Source organism: Gekko japonicus, unplaced genomic scaffold, assembly GCF_001447785.1.
Source record: "Gekko japonicus isolate JY-2015 unplaced genomic scaffold, Gekko_japonicus_V1.1 scaffold253, whole genome shotgun sequence".
NCBI lineage: Eukaryota > Metazoa > Chordata > Lepidosauria > Squamata > Gekkonidae > Gekko > Gekko japonicus.
Genome location: NW_015173681.1, coordinates 296,697 through 313,677, shown reverse-complemented (window position 1 = coordinate 313,677; position 16,981 = coordinate 296,697). Strand labels below are relative to the sequence as shown.

The window sequence follows — 16,981 nt, the reverse complement described above, 5'->3', positions numbered from 1 at the left end:
GGATCCACATAAGGAATCCCTTCATCAGCAGGACATGACACTTGTCCAGCACATACATCTACTTTTGCTTCTCTATGGCTTACATTTTCACTTAGCGCAAGCAGAGTATCTGGAGAAAACAGGGTATTAATGCCTCTCTTGAACTGTTGTGTTCCTTTCGTTGCTTTAGCTATTGTGGGTAGGAATTTTGAAGGCAGGAGGCATTGTATGGGGAGGGTTGGTGAGGGAGATGCTTTTCTTTCTTTGAAACATTTTGCTTGTCCTTAATTTTCAGCCTGGCTTTGGCCAACAACAGCACTTTGACAATCGGCACCATTGACGAGATTCAGAAGCTGCATATCCGCACTGTCCCTCTGTATGAGTCACCCAGGTGAGCCGAACAGGAACTTGTGGCCATGGAGTCAGTAGGCCAATAATCTTTACAGTGCCAAAGGTTAATTGGAGATATGCATCATCCTCATTGTTTATGGAAGCCTCCTTGTCAAGAATTCCCAATCCAGGGAATCCATGGGATTGGGGGGGGGCAGTATTTAAGATTGCAAACCCCGGGGGGTTGTCCATACGCTCACCAGTATGGTAGTCTGCCACCAGCCCCTTGAACTACCCACATAGTCAGAAGCCAAGGGACAAGTGTCTAATTTTACTGGGAATTAATTAAGAAAGCCAGCCCTGCAAGGTAGGTCACCGGCAGAATGAGTTTCCACAACAATTGACTTGGTATGTGGACTCTTTAAGTCTAAGGTACTGGAATTAGGTTGAGGCTTCTGAGTACAGAACAACCAGTTATAGTCAAGGTATTTTGTTATTAATTAAAGTGTGCAAGAATATTTTCTAAAGAACTAAGCGATGAACAGAAAAAACAAGAAATCTAAATAGTAAGTTCTAGCTACACATTATACCCTAAATGAAAGTTACCATAATCTCTTCTTGGTGAAGTCAGTCATCTTTCCAAATCTCTTTGTGTGTCAGGCCCATGTCTAAACCATCATGGAGTTAGCGCATTGCCTCCAGGAGAGCTGGAGCTGGCTTGCCCCAACTAACAACTCACTACAGGAAAGTTAAACTTCTTAAAGTCTAAAATTTGCATAGGCTGGGTCCTTGACCCAATACAAAATTCAGAGCATTGAAGTTTGCTATCATGGAACTATTATGGATCTCATGGCGAGGGGGCTTGCGTGGTTCGATGAGGCTGTGGGCTATGCCATGGAGGGCTACCCAGGACGGACAGGCTACAGTGGAGAACTCAGACAAAACGTGATCCACTGGAGAAGGAAGTGGCAACCCACTCCAGTATCTGTGCCAAGAAAACCCCATGGGCAGTAACAAAAGGCTAAAAGATATGATGCCGGAAGATGAGTCCCTCAGGTCAGAAGGTGTCCAATATGCTACCGGGGAAGAGCAGAGGGTAAGTACAAGTAACCCCAGAAAGAGTGAAGTGGCTGGGCCAAAGCCGAAAGGATGCTCAGCTGTGGATGTGTTTGATGGTGAAAGAGAAGTTCGATGCTGCAAAAGACAATACTGCATAGGAACCTGGAATGTAAGATCTATGAATCAAGGTAAGCTTGACGTGGTCAAAAATGAGATGGCAAGACTGAACATTGACATCTTGGGAATCAGTGAATTAAAATGGATGGGAATGGGTGAATTTAACTCAGAAGACCATTGTATCTACTACTGTGGCCAAGAATCCCGTAGAAAAAATAGCATGGCCTTTATAGTCAACAAGAGAGTGAGAAAGACAGTAATGGGATACAGTCTCAAAAACGCCAGAATGATCTCAGTCCGAATCCAAGGCAAACCATTCAACATCACAGTAATCCAAGTCTATGCCCCAACCACTGACGCAGAAGAGGCTGAAGTGGACCGGATCTATGAAGACCTACGACACCTCCTAGAATTAACACCAAAAAAAGATGTCCTTATCATCATATGGGACTGGATTGCTGAAGTACGAAGTCAAAACGTAACCAGATTAACGGACAAGTTTGGCCTTGGAGAACAAAATGAAGCCGGGCAAAGGCTAACAGAGTTTTGTCAGGAGAACACGCTGGTCCCTCTTCCAACAACCTAAGAGGCAACTCTACACATGGACATCACCTGATGGGCAACACTGAAATCAGATTGATTATATAATTTGCAGTCAAATATGGAGAAGCTCTATACCAGAAGTTCCCAAACGTATTTGGCCTACCGCCCCCTTTTCAGAAAAAAAATTACTCAGCGCCCCCCTGGAAATCTACCTTGAAGAAGTAGACAAAAAGATGCAGTGATAAATTTGCACATGGTAAAGAAAGATGTTGTTGGCTTGAAGCCAGAGGCCCGCAGCAACCACCAGACAATAGTCCAGCAGCAACACCAGTCTTACAAGGGTGTACATGCATTTGCAAATGCCTGGCTGTGATTGGCTGTGGGGACCCATCTCCCCCTCCCTCCCTGATCCCAGGGAAGACCAGGAGAAGGCAGGAAAAGGCTTTAGATAGGTTCTGGACTCTTCTTTTTTTATGCTTCCACTGCTCCCTTATTTTTATTCAACGCCCCCCAATTGCACCCAAGACTCCTACCACCCACCTGGATCGTTCCAGCGCCCCCCAGGAGGCGGTATTGCCCACTTTGGGAACCTACAGTCACTAAAAACAAGACCTGGAGCTGGCTGTGGCTCAGATCATGCTACTCTTTGCAAAATTCAGAGTTAAACTGAAGAAAGTTGGGAAAACCACTAGGTCACTCAGGTTTGACCTAGATCACATCCCTTATGAATATACAGTGGAGGTGAAGAATAGGTTTAAGGGACTAGATTTGATAGAACTATGGACAGAGGTTCGTGACATTGTACAGAAGGCAGCAATCAGCACCATCCCAAAGAAAAAGAAATGCAAGAAAGCAAAGGGGCTGTCTGATGAGGCTTTACAAATAGCAGAGGAAGGCAAAGGTGAAAAGGAAAGATTTACCCGACTGAATGCAGATTTCCAGAGAACAGCAAGGAGAGATAAGGAGGCTTTCCTGAATGAACAGTGCAAAGTAATAGAGGAAAACTATCGCATGGGAAGGACTAGAGATCTCTTCAAGAAAACTGGAGAAATCAAGATCCTACAAGCTAGGCTGCAGCAGTATTTGGATAGAGAACTGTCAGAAGTACAAGCTGGGTTTCGAAGAGGTAGAGGAACTAGAGATCAAATTGCCAACATTTGCTGGATTATGGAGAAAGCAAGGGAGTACCAGAAAAACATCGACTTCTGCTTCATTGACTATGCTAAAGCCTTTGACTGTGTGGATCACAGCACTCTGTGGCAAGTCCTTAAAGAGATGGGAGTACCAAACCACCTCACATGTCTCCTGAGAAACCTGTGTAAGGGTCAAGAAGCAACATTTAGAAGCGGATATGGAACAACTGAGTGGCTTAGCATAGGAAAAAAAGTACGACAAGGATGTATATTGTCACCCTGCTTATTTAGTTTATATGCAGAGTACATCTAGTGAAATGCTGTCCTGGATGAATCACAAGCCAGAATTAAGATTGACGGGAAAAACATCAACAACCTCAGATATGCAGACGATAGCACTCTAATGGCAGAAAGTGAAGAGGACCTAAAGAGACTCTTGTTGAGGGTGGAAGAGGATAGCGCAAAAGTTGGCTTGAAACTCAACATCAAAACACTAAGATCATGGCATCCGGCCCCATCCCTCCTTGGTAAATAGAAGGGGAAGTCATGGAAGCAGTGACAGACTTCACGTTCCTGGGATCCAAGATAACTGCAGATGGTGACTGCAGCCATGGAATTAAAAGACGCCTTCTCCTTGGGAGGAAAGCTATGGCAAACCTAGACAGCATAATAAAAAGTAGAGGCATCACCCTGCCAATAAAAGTCCTTCTGGTCAAAGCAATGGTATTCCCAGTAGTAATTTATGGCTGTGAGAGTTGGACCATAAGGAAGCACTGAAGAATAGATGCTTTTGAATTATGGTGCTGGAGAAGACTCTTGAGAGTCCCTTGGACTGCAAGATCAAATCAGTCAACCTGAAAAGAAATCAACCCTGACTGTTCCCGGGAAGGCCAGAAACTGAAGCTGAAGCTCAAATACTTTGGGCCACCAAATGAGAAGGGAGCCCTCACTGGAGAAGACCCTGATGCTGGGAAAAATTGAAGGTAAAAGAAGAAGGGGATGACAAAGGATGAGATGGTCAGACAGTGTTATCGATGCAACGAACATGAAGTTGAGCAAGCTCTGGAGGAGAGGAGGGCCTGGCATGATGTGGTCCATGGGGTCGCAAAGAGTTGGACTCGACTGTGTGACTGAACAACAACAAACATGGAGCTGTGACAACAAATGGCTCAGAAGAGAAACAGTTTTTTTGATGGGATGCTTCCCTTCTGGAGTATTTTTTATTTATTTATTTATTTATATCTTTGATTTCTACCCCGCTCCAACCCCGAAGGGTCTCTGAGCGGCTTACAAGTTCCAAATTTATCCCTAGCTAAGGCCACATGTCTACAGGGGTTGGGGCTGCCTACCGGCACCCAGGTGGCAGGGCTCGCTGTTTTTCTTGGTTGTTCTTCCCGGGCGGTCTTTCGGGTGTCAGTGCTCGGTTCCTGGTGTGGTCGTCCGGTCCGGCGGCTTCTTCTTTCTTTCTTTCGGCGGGCTCGTCTGGTATGTGGGTCGTATCGACTTACAGCCCCGATAACGTCCGTACGGCTCCGCTGCGCTTGCATCACGTCACCACGTCCTTCTGTAGCTCCGCCTCTGTCTCCACCTCCATCGCTCCACTTGCCTTCGCTCTGCCGCTCCGACGCTACGCCACTCCATCGCCGCCATTTCCACCGTCACCGCTGCAGTCGCTTCTACTGCTCCTGCCACACACCCCCGTAGGGGGAGGGTGCCCCCTGCCACCTAAGTGCAGGTACCCATTCATCTACTCGCTTATATTAATTGCTTTCGAACCGCTGGGTGGGCGGGAGCTAGGACTAGGGCCAGCAGCTCACCCTGGCCGCGGTGGGTCTCGAACAGCTGTAGCAGCTGTTCACTGATGTTACCAGCAGGCGTTTTACCACCTGCACCACCGCTCCCTTTGTATAAACCAAGCATCAAAGAAAGAGTGAAGTGTGCATTCAGTGAACAAATGGTGTGACTCCTTTTGTCTCTGTTATTCAAAGGTAAAAAGTCAGACTTGTTAACTTTCTCATGCCAAACCCCAGATGTTTCCTTTTGACCACCACCCCGTGTTTCAGGCCTAAGTTTTGATATGAAGCCTAAACCAATGTTCTAATGAAAGAATGAAGAATTGAACCACTTTCTTGACATTCCTCTTTCTTTTGCCCTGGAAAATGGTAAATTGGGCATTTACTTAGGTGCTCTTGCAGGAGATGATTTGGGATGAGGAATATTCTCAATATTCTTGAAGTTCCGTTTACCAAAAAGCATTGGTGTGAGTCTTGTTCACTGTCTTGGTACTTAACGTTTTTGTCTTGCAGGAAGATCTGCTATCAGGAAGTATCTCAGTGTTTTGGAGTGCTCTCCAGTCGCATTGAGGTTCAGGATTCCAGTGGAGGTACCACTGCGCTGAGGCCCAGTGCAAGCACCCAGGTGAACTCATATGGGTTTGGGATGTTGTACAAGCAGCTAGCATTGGCAACATGGCAGCTGTGTTTTCCCTGTGACTGACCATTGTTAGTGGACTAGTGTCTCCCAACTCTTGCCTGACAGTCTGATTCTTAGGTACAAAGTGTGTGGTCCTTCTGTTTTGGGGTTTCATAACTGTTGCTCTGTGGTGGAAATAAATGTTTCATTCCAACCACACACTGAAGATCCCTGTTCTCTGAAATCCCTGTTCCCTTCATTTTCTAGTGCTTACATAAACTGGTCCATCTCCTATTATGAGGAGATCCTCAGGTCATTTTGCCATTTATCTCTTCTAAGGTCTTTTCCAAATGCCTCTTCAATAAACAGTAGTTAGGAAACCTGGCAGTACTGATCTGTTGTTTCTAAATTGTGCTATAACCAAACAGTCTTCCAAATCCTTTCCATTGTTTCCTCCTCAATCTAAATATGCTCCTAATGTTTATGAACTTGGCAGATACTGCTCTTGTAGAAATCCTCTCGTTCTTATGGTATATTGGCGTGCATATAATGGGTTGGCCCCATTTAGTGAGGCTTGGTTATTTCCTTACCATGGCTGTGAATTCAGTTTGCTTTCTTGCCCCTTTGGTATCTCCATGGCCCATGGAAGTAGTTGATGGTATAACACTTCTGTTCCAGGCCCTTTCCAGCAGTGTGAGCTCCAGCAAGTTATTCTCAAGCAGCACAGCCCCACATGAGACATCGTTTGGTGAAGAGGTAGAGGTGCACAACCTGCTCATTATAGATCAGCACACGTTTGAAGGTACAGCTCCTTCGGCTGCATTTTGCTCCTCATGGGAGGCACTTAATGGTGGGAGAAAGGATTTGTGGGGGGGTAGGGAAGTTGGGGACATATGGTGGCATGCAGACCCATGAATTGTAAACGTGTGTTTTAGGGTCACTTCAGTTCTGTTATTTATGGCTGCTGCACATTTAACTCTTTAGTATGTTGGAAAATATGTTTTGCGGAACTCTGACCAGTTTCTTTGCTGTTTGCCCTTAGTGCTTCATGCTCACCAGTTTCTGCAGAATGAGTACGCACTAAGCCTGGTCTCTTGCAAACTGGGCAAAGACCCCAACACGTATTTTATTGTGGGCACTGCCATGGTTTATCCTGATGAAGCGGAACCCAAGCAAGGCCGGATTGTGGTGTTTCATTATTCTGATGGTAAGAGTGGGACAGGTCAATCCATTTCCATCGCTCCACATATTTATTTATTTATTTATTTACTGTACCTACAGTCTGCAGTTCTGACGGAGACTGAAAGCATATTATAAAATGAAAATAAAGAAGGGATGAAAGAAAACAGTGTAAGATTTATCATAGATAGTACATCAACTGGATAACAAAAAATTGAAATTGATGTAATACAAACAGGATAATACATATAGCAAGTGGTGCAATAGACTACATTAAATTAAGAACCAAAAGGTTAAGGAAATCAGAATATAAGGGCCCAATAGTTGAAACATAAATATAATCAAATATACAAAAATATACATGTATTTATTACAAATTCAATAAATACAAATATAGGCCCAAATAATAGCCTCAGTTCAAATAAAGGCATACATTAATCTCAGAGATAGACCATTATTGACCCTGACCAAATGGGTTTTGGCCAATTGGCCATCCTCAGTGGTTAAATAATGTTGTTACAGAATGGTTCCAGACATTACAATAACACAGTCATTTCTTAAACTGAAGTGAAATTGTTCTGGAGACGAAAGGAAAAATATAACAATTATTAATTATTAAAAATAGTACATTATTACGAATAATATGCCAAAAAGATTTGTTCAAAAGATATATTTTGAGTTACTTACAGTCAATATCTGTGACTTAAGGCAGTGAAATAAATCAGAGGTCTCATTTTAGATAACTTGCAATAAACTACAGCCATGTCCCCTATACAAAAACAACCAACCTCCCCCCCCCCAACCGAACATTCAAAATAGGGCAGTGCAAACAACAGTAAGGCCTCTTCTGACAGGGAGATCTGAGGACATCACTGACCGTGCAGTTTTTGCTTCATTTTAAAGTCCTGATTGTTTTGTCTGCGCAGGGGTCATTGGGGGGGGACGCGGGGGGACGCCATCCCCCCGGGTGAGGTGCGGGAGGGCGGGGCCTGGAGCTCCCTGCTGGTGCCCGCTGGAGGTCGCCGCCGGCTGTGAGGAGGACACACTTCCGGTGATGTCAGGGGGTGTGGCATATGCTAATGAGTTATGCTAATGAGTCCCCCTAGCTCTTTTTCTACGAAATGACCCTGCGCATTTTTGTATGCCCACTGAGATCGCTTTGCTCCAAGACTCCTCAGCTCTAAATGCCTCATTATTTTAAAAACTGCCCTCATAAAAGCTCCAGAGCAGAAAAATAAGCATATTGGGGATATCTTATCACAGTTTTCCACAACGGCACAAATTTGTTGCAACATGTCCTCATTCCCAAGGGCCACCCTTGGTTCCTGCCGTGTGAGGCGTGAGGAATGCGGAGTGCATGCATTTTCAAGGCTTGTATTGATGTGTCTCCTAGGCAAATTGCAGACTGTAGCAGAGAAAGAAGTGAAAGGAGCTGTTTACTCCATGGTGGAATTCAATGGAAAACTCCTAGCCAGCATAAACAGCACGGTAAGGCTTCCAAAAGCTCTTCCATTGGTGTTCCCCAGAGCTGAGGTGATTAGCACATTGGGTAAAAGGGTGAGTGTTTTGGGTGCACCAGCACTGTATTCTGTATTTTGCGTTGGGCCTTATAAGTCTCCTTCCAGGTGCGGCTGTATGAGTGGACAGCAGAGAAAGAGCTTCGCACGGAATGCAATCATTACAACAATATCATGGCACTCTATGTAAAGACCAAGGGCGACTTCATCTTAGTGGGAGATCTGATGCGCTCTGTCCTTTTGCTTGCCTATAAGCCCATGGAAGGCAACTTTGAAGAGGTATCAGTGCTTTTACCTTAATGGATGTCTCAGTTTGGGGCGCTTGATGGGAACATAGTTTTTCTTCATCTTGTTATCAGTCTGGACTTTCATTGCAGAAGTAACAATCTGTAGCAGCATATTCTTATCATAGCACAGTAAAGGTGGAGCTTTAAATATGACATTAAACCCTCTTTAGGGAGTAGCTCAATTTTTAGTGGAGAGAGGTGGCTGTCTGAGATTGCACATTTTGGATGCCAGTAAAGGATCGTGAACTACTGTCAGTTTTATTTCTAATTATGCATACTTTGGAGAAGGGGGAGCAATACAGATTTTCCGCTTCAGGTGTGAAATGTCTCAGGTGTGGTCCATCCACCTTTATGTTACGTTCAAGCCATTTTGGATTCTGGACATGGGTACAAAATGTGATCTTCAGGGAGAAGAGAATGGCTTTCTGGATTAATTGATATTGTAGAGTAATCATTCATGAATTTTCTGAGGTGAATAATCTATTCCCACTTGTTCTGTTGTTCAAGACAGAGGCTCTAACTAAGCAAGAGACTGAACTATATGGTTCTTTTTTACATGTGGTTCTTTTCTGTTAAGTCTGTTGTTCTGTCCCTTTTGTAATTAGTTATTTTTCTGGAAGAGATCCCAAAGCTGTATTGCAGTTTTGATTGGGGCACAGAAACACAACGGGTCTTGCAGTGGGTACTTCCAGGTAGATTTTTGCATGCTACTAGAGAGTTATTATTTATCCTCCCTTTCAGATTGCTCGAGACTTTAATCCAAATTGGATGAGTGCAGTAGAGATTTTGGATGATGACAACTTCCTAGGGGCAGAGAATGCGTTTAACTTGTTTGTGTGTCAGAAGGACAGGTGAGTTTCCTCTATATAAGATGGAGAAAAGTAGGCATGATGCATTCATAACAGAGAGCGGGGCTATGGGAGAGAGTTCTCTCTGTTGTTCTTTGTGCAATAGACTTTCTGCATTGCAGTGCAGCCACAACTGATGAGGAACGCCAGCATCTTCAGGAGTTGGGGCTGTTCCATCTGGGCGAGTTTGTCAACGTCTTTTGTCATGGGTCCCTGGTCATGCAGAATCTGGGTGAAACATCCACACCGACACAGGGCTCAGTGCTCTTTGGTACAGTCAATGGAATGATTGGTAAGATTACAGCCCCTCAGGAACTTCTGCCATCTGTCTTGAGACAGGCCTGCCACTGCTTGCGGATAGTAAAATATAAGGATTGAGGGGGCACTGGTAACCTGGAGCTTATGGAAAAACAAAGGCGTTTGAGTAAGGGATCCTGGGAGGGATATGGGGATAGAAAACCTTTTCTCTCAGTACATCCCGAGATACAACAGCACGTTCCAAGTCTGGGTGGGCAAAAGCAAACTCTTAAATGTTAACAGTTGAATGTTGCTTGAAAAAGTCACTGTAACGGTTTATCTTTTGTAGGATTGGTGACTTCACTATCAGAAAGCTGGTATAACCTCCTGCTTGATCTGCAGAACAGACTCAACAAAGTCATCAAGAGTGTGGGAAAAATTGAACATTCTTTATATCCTTTTCCCCCCATTGTCCTGTTTAATATACTAGAGTGCTTAAAAATATTAAGCATTGTACAAAGATAATTTTTAAAAGACAGGTCACTTTCCTCTCAGATTTGCACGCAGAGCTAAGGATAAAGAGAAGAAGCATTATGAATGGAGGCTGAACAAAGTCTTACTGTAGCAGAGCTAATTGTGAGAAAAGTGAGAGGGGTGCATATCTCGACGCTTTTTTAATTTTTAAAAAGTGAATGTCATGGCAAGGCATTACTTGTCGAAAGGAAGAGCCAGGCAAACAGTAGAAAAGGGCAAACAGTAGAAGAGAAAGGAGGCTTAAATAAAAGGAAATTATTAGAGTACAAAGAACAAGATCATTAACAGAAAACAAACAAGCTCAAGTAAATGGATTACAAAAGGAAAGGAACAATTTGGAAATCTCACTTAACCCACCATAATCTCCACCTCCAGGATTCTCTAAGCTCTTTGGAGATTGAGCAGCCTTTTTACTTACATATTCAGAACTCATCAAGTTGTTTTGAGGGTTTTTTTTTTCCTTTTGGTTAATTTACAAAAGTATATTTTTTCTGGATACCAGGAATGTCTTTGAAGTATGAAGAAGCTCCTCATCTTATCTGTGGACTGGCAATTTTGCTTTTTTCATGGATGTTAGAGGCACCAGTCACTTCAGTACTAGAAAGAAGTGCCCAAAGAAATTAGAACCTTTATTATTTTATTTAAAACGTTTTTATGCCGCCTTTCCATCCAACTTGGGGTACCCAAGGCAGTGAACAAAGAAAACCCATTAAAACAAGCTTTTAAAAGTACATATTAAAAATTAACAGTTAAACACATAAACAGCAAGGAGAGTCAGTGAGTAAACACCAAACAAACGAGATAAGTCTTCACTTGCTTATGGAAGGCTCTGATCACAGGGGTCAGATGACTGTCACTGGGAGGAAATTCAGTCATTTTGGTGCCACAGCCAAGAAGGCCGCCCATCTAGCCTCAGAGGGTGAGAAGGGCCTCTGAAGACAGTGGCAGTGGTCAGATAGGTTCTTATGGGAGTAGAAAGTCCTTTAAGGTAAATGAAAAGGAATAGGCTTAGAGAAAATACAGAAGTAGAACAATTAACACAGAAGTCAGTGGAAGCTCAAAATGAGGACAGAAATAAGAGAAGAAAGACAAACTAAGAAACTGTTTTAATGGTTAGCTGCCTTGGTAGCCCTCCTTGGGCAGAAAGGCGGCATATAAATTTTGTAAAAAAATAATATTTTTGAGGTTTATTTATGTAAGAGCCCTACAAAAACAAAGCAAGTACTTTCTCTGGTGCCGGCACCGTCACTGTGGAGACCACGGGGCCATTCTTAGTACGATCGAGCTCTCTTAACTGTCTCTCTAGTACAGTTGTCCATCCCTGCCTCTTAGGCTCCCCTCCCCACACCTGTATTTTCACCACAATCCTGTGAAGCAGGTTAGGCTGAGAGAAGGTGTGTAGCCTAGAGTCACCCAGTGAGCATCATGGCAAAGTGAGGATTTGAGTGTAGCTCTCCAAGATCCTAGTTCAGCATTCTAACTGCTCTACTGCATTGGCTGTCCTAGAAATGGCAAGTCTTTACAGTACCAGTAATCAGAAGAAGAAAAGTTGCCAATCAAACATTAAAGTTCTGTGAGTTGTGCATTTTACCTTTCAAACAGAAGGCACAGACTGCATAAGGAAATGAAAGTGCTACCACTGGTATTAAATGTTGCTCAAACAAGGTATGAACAGAATGTCATACTTTTTTCCATACTGAAGTCTAAAGGATTTTGAAAAATCCAAGGAAAAATTACCAAGAAGTGATTGGAGATATTGGCAGGAAACAAGAAAGATACACCAAGAACAAAATTATATATTTGAATACAATATGATCAGCTTAAGTCAGATAAAGTAAATCAAAAGAAGAATGATCTACAGGGAGACAAAAGGCCAAAAACTGAGTCCTGAAGGACTTGGATAGGCCAAAAGCATGCAGGGAAGACCAAAAGCTAGGTAAGACATACTCAGAACTCGAGGATCTCTGTAACTGGGAAAAGGAGCCGTTAACCATGTCATAAAGCAGAGATATCAAGGTAAGTGGAGATAAAATAGGAATCCCATGGCGTCTTAAAAGGCCTAACACATTTTATGTTAGCATAAGTTTTCAAGAACTAGAGCCCACTTTCTCAGATCTGATGAAATGGACTCTCATCCACAAAAACTTATCCTAGACAAATTGTGTTTGTCTTTAAGGTGCCACAAGATTCTTGTTTGCTGTAGCAGACGAACACAGATTCCTCTGGGGTAAATTATTGGGATTGACGGTAGATGATGGATGTAATTGTGTCATTTTTTTTACACGAAGGAGATGCAGTTGCTCTTTTTAAACAAGGGGGAACAGCTGGAAGAAAGAGGAAGAGAACTACTATAGGAATTCCATTTAATTTCCCCAGTGCAGAAACTGTGGCAACAGTCACAAAGACAGCACATGAAGTAAAGAAGGGCATGATAATTGAGATTTTGGCATTTTGCTTCATAAACTGCTCACTGTTTCCAAAATGTCTTACATTAAAAATGTAATTGAGGCTAGACTTCTACTTGCACTGGAGCTTTTGCACAAGCAGTAAAACACAAGGGGGAGAAGATTGTGGTAGCCGGGGAGGGGTTGTGACTCGGCAGTAGAGCTCCTGCTTGGCATAGAGGAGGTCCCAGGTGCAATGCATGACACCTGCATTTAAAAGGTGATATGAGAGACCTCTGCCTGAGACCCTGGAGAGCTACTGTCTAAGTAGACAATGCCAACCTTAATAAGCCAAGAGTCTGATTCCGTCTAAGGCAGCTTCATATGTTCATGAATAGACTTGTGTTGTCAAACTTACTCCATCCCTACTTGCATTTCTGCTTGTACAAGATGCTGTGCAACACATTTCTGGGCACTATAATATAGAGGGAGAAAAGCACTAAGTCTGTTTAGCATTCCCTAGATCCAAGCCTTTGTGCAGGAAATCAGTTTTGCATCTTCCCAAAAGGGGCAAGCCCACTCATTGTGTATCTGCTTAAGACTGAACAGAGGTAATGTTTTGAACAAGCCATCCCAATGTGGCAATACACTTGAAAACACAGTGCGCGGACTCTAATCTGGGAGAACCGGGTTTGATTCCCCACTCCTCCACTTGCACCTGGCTGGATGACCTTGGGCAAGCCGTAGTTCTGATAAGAGCTGTCCTTGAAAAAGAGCAGTTTCTGTCAGAGCTCTCTCAGCCCCACCTACCTCACAGGGTGTCTGTTGTGGGGAGGGGAAGGGAAAGGAGTTTGTAAGCTGCTCTGAGACTCCCTTGGGTAGTGAAGGGTGGGGTATAAATCCAATCTCTTCTTCTTCCATGAGAGGGGATTATGAATTGCCAAAAAGTTTCTTTGCATACACACTAGAAATAGGCAGGTTGTTCCTATAGTTTTATAGCTTGGAAGTTTTTGCTTCTTCATGAAGGTGACTACATAAAATCCAAGGGGAGGTTTGTGATAAAGAGGATTTTTTCCTGGTAAACTTATTGAATAGCCTGTTGGGGCAGATTTGTTTGTTGGTTTAGGAGATTTGTATGTTGCAAATTATAAATATAAAACCGAGCCGTTTAAACAAGTCCAGGGACATAAATAGCATAAACTATCCATAAAACAGACCTCAAGCCAGAAGCGGTCCATTAAAAAACTGGAAAGATCTAAAAAAGCCCTACTTAGAAGGCGGATGAATGATGTGTTTTGGCGCTTGGTACCAGGCAAGCCTCAAGGGGGGGGAGGACATTCCAAAGGTGAAGTGCTCAGGCTTGAGGTGCAGATCTGCATTGGTAGGCTGGACAGTTTTGGAGATGGCCCTTCAGGTACCGTGGCCACAAACCATGGAGAGTGCAATCCCATGCAGAGTTTCCCCAGTCTAGGCCAATTGAAAGCAATGGCCTTCGACTGGAGTAATTCTGCATAGGATTGTACTGTTAGACTCTTAAAGGTAAAGAACCATCACTTTAAAGTGTGCCCCAAAGCAGGTGGGTAGCAATTGCAGAGCTTTCAGCATGGGTGTGATAAGATCCTCATAACCAATCCCTGACCATAGCCTGGCTGCCACAGTTTTTGCCCACTTGAAGTTTCCAGACCCTTTTTCAAAGGCAGCCCCACATAGAATTCATTACAGTAATCTAATGTGGATGTGATCGAAACATGGTTCACTGTGGCAAGATCACGCTTTGTGAGGAACAGCGGTAGCCAGTGTACCACTTGAAGCTGATACGAGGTGCTGCGTGCCATGCCAGAGACCCGAGCCTCCCCTGTAGGCTAGGAGGTAGTAGCAACCCTAGTCTATTAACCTGCCCCTTCAAGAGCATACAACTCTTTGTGCTTGATTCTTGAGAGGGAAATCTAAGGTTGGTGCAGTTGTGAAGTTTGTTTCCTTGACCCTTAATTGCACTTGGAGATCATTTCATACAGAACGCAAGACAGAGCTAGCTACTGGTTTTATTGATGGAGATTTGATTGAAAGCTTTCTAGACATCAGTCGACCCAAGATGCAGGAGGTGGTGGCTAACTTACAGGTAAGTTGGGAAAACTAGTCCTTTAGTAGGAGATTTTGAGGCAAGCCCTTCTCATTCTCGAGTTAGGCAAGTAAGAGCAGTACAACCCCCTCACCAGTGTTTCTGCAGAATGACTGTGCTTCTTACCTACTTGTTTCAGATCGATGATGGCAGCGGGATGAAGAGGGAGGCCACAGTGGACGATCTGATTAAGATTGTGGAGGAACTCACCCGTATCCACTAGCTGGATGAAGAGATATTTCCTAGCACCTTTCTCCATGCTAGCCTATGGAATCTTTCCCACTTGCAGCTGGGGGCCCCTAGCCAGTTGCACTAGAGGCAGTGGCGATGTGCCAGGGTGAAAGTGGGGAATCTGAGAACTGAAGCCATCTCACTGGGGACTGGTGGATGCAGTGTTGGCTATTGATGACATCACATTCTGCTTGGACTCACCAATCCTATGGCTCTCATTGCCAACCCAGTCCTGTCCCTTGTAACAGCAGTTGGCAAAGGTGCATCCACTACCTATACTCCTCCCACAACTCATTCACTGTTGTCTTTCAGTATCTTTATTTGAATTTTTTTTGTTTCTTGTGTATGAAGTGGAAGTCTTTTTCCTCTTCTGTTCGGATGAGGTGTGGCTAGATGGCTGTGTCTGGTGTTGGGGAGATGGGAAAAGGTGCCTACTGAGGCATATAGAGATGCCTATCTGGGTGGGGAACCCAAGTGGGTGGAAGGCCTCACTACCCCCAGGTCTTGCTACCCATTCAGGAAGAAGGGGCTCCAAAATTAATTTTCCTGTTTGTTGGTTTTGGAATTTTACCAAATAAAGTAGTCCAAGAGGAAAGGATTGTCTACTGTGGTTATAATCTCCTCCCTGTTCTGTTGTGCCTGGAAGGGGGGGGGGCACTAAGGTATTCCAACTGTGCTCAAGTGAATGTTCTTCAAGTTCATTTTCACCTTTAGTATCTAATTTCTTTCAAAAATGTCTCTGTCCTACATGGTCTTGCAGAAGGCTGGCTGACACTTTCCTAGCTAAAGGGATGGAGCGTTGATTTGAGCCATTCTTGTTTGTTGCTGAGTGCTGATCTTGATACTGGATTCTCTCCTTCTCCAGCCTAGAGGAGGGAGAATTCCCGGAAAAGAGGCTAGCTCTGAGTTGCACTAGAAAGCCCTTTCCTCCTGAGAAGCAGCAACCTCCCTCCCTCTGCTGGCAAAGAAGACAAACTGCACCAGCTGCATGGCTGTATTTTCCGCCTTCAGCCTCTGCTAGATTTGAAAGGGGTTCTTACTACCAGTGGCTCTTCCTCCCTCTCCCCCCCCCCCAATAAACCTCTTCAGGAAGAATTGCATTCACTCCGTACTGGCACTTAGCTTGGGCTTCCTTGTGATGGGAGAGGAAGGCATTGTTCAAATTGGTGTTATGGAACTTCAGCTGTTCCTTTCAGGCACTCTTTGGAAGACTAAAGAGAGCTCCCTGCTCTTCTCCATTCCTCTCCTTTTGAAGTGTAGGAGGAGAAGGTCTGATTCAGCCTCCTTGACAGCTAGTGCATCACTTAGGCGGCTTCCCACTGCGTCTGTTCCCCCTTGGGTTTTTTTTTTGTTTTTTGCAGGGTGGGGTTCTCCCTGCCATACAACAGAGTCTTCTTCTGTGTTAGCACAAATTCTTGAGCAAACTGGCATATGGCACACTGGAGCATCGCTACACAGTTCCCTGTAATGTTCAGTAAAGGGAAGAATATTTTGTAAGTAACCGCCTCAAACTGTTTAGGTCCATTACTCCTGGTACTTGTAACGGCTGTAGCATAAAGTTGTGTCCTGTACGAATCTCTGTGTACTAGATAACTCTTATCTTCTGCTTGAAGGCAATCCAACAGTGTTACTGACATTTAGCTTCATTGTTCGTCCTGTGTTGCCAAGCAGAGGTGTTACAGCTGCTAGTGCCAAAAGCAGCAAGCTCCCAATAAAACATTTTGTTCTTCAAAAGGTTTTCCCTTGGAGCAAGGTATTTGCGGGGAAAATTTGCTTTATAAGATATGCAGACCATGTAACCTAACCCTGTGGAGTTAGTGGCCAAGTTGCTTTACAGTAGGGAGCTCCCTCAAACAGGCTGGCTCGACTCCCAGAAGGAATGATTAAGAGATCTGAGACTATTGAAATGTTGAGACGACTGCATTCTGTTCCCAGCTGTTCATTTGGTTTGGCCTTAAATAAACTAAACGTGTGTATCCTAGCTCTAACTAAGATGGCCATTGCTCATGCTTGCCACTTGTGGAAGACTCACGTTTGTGTGTCCGTTAGTGCTCGCAAATGTGAAAGGAGTT

General features: G+C 44.0%; 1 protein-coding gene across 1 annotated transcript in view; it reads left to right on the top strand.

The window, feature by feature from the left end:
• DDB1 (damage-specific DNA binding protein 1) overlaps positions 1–15,493 on the top strand; it is a 35,450-nt gene extending 19,957 nt beyond the window's left edge. The window contains exons 16-26 of the mRNA XM_015423048.1: positions 275–370; positions 5,468–5,579; positions 6,252–6,375; positions 6,616–6,780; positions 8,146–8,240; positions 8,378–8,548; positions 9,298–9,407; positions 9,527–9,696; positions 9,991–10,093; positions 14,555–14,678; positions 14,818–15,493. Of these exons, the coding sequence (XP_015278534.1) occupies positions 275–370; positions 5,468–5,579; positions 6,252–6,375; positions 6,616–6,780; positions 8,146–8,240; positions 8,378–8,548; positions 9,298–9,407; positions 9,527–9,696; positions 9,991–10,093; positions 14,555–14,678; positions 14,818–14,901 (1,354 nt within the window). The 3' untranslated portion in view covers positions 14,902–15,493. The remainder of the gene's footprint in view (positions 1–274; positions 371–5,467; positions 5,580–6,251; positions 6,376–6,615; positions 6,781–8,145; positions 8,241–8,377; positions 8,549–9,297; positions 9,408–9,526; positions 9,697–9,990; positions 10,094–14,554; positions 14,679–14,817) is intronic.
• The last annotated feature ends 1,488 nt before the right edge of the window (positions 15,494–16,981 follow it).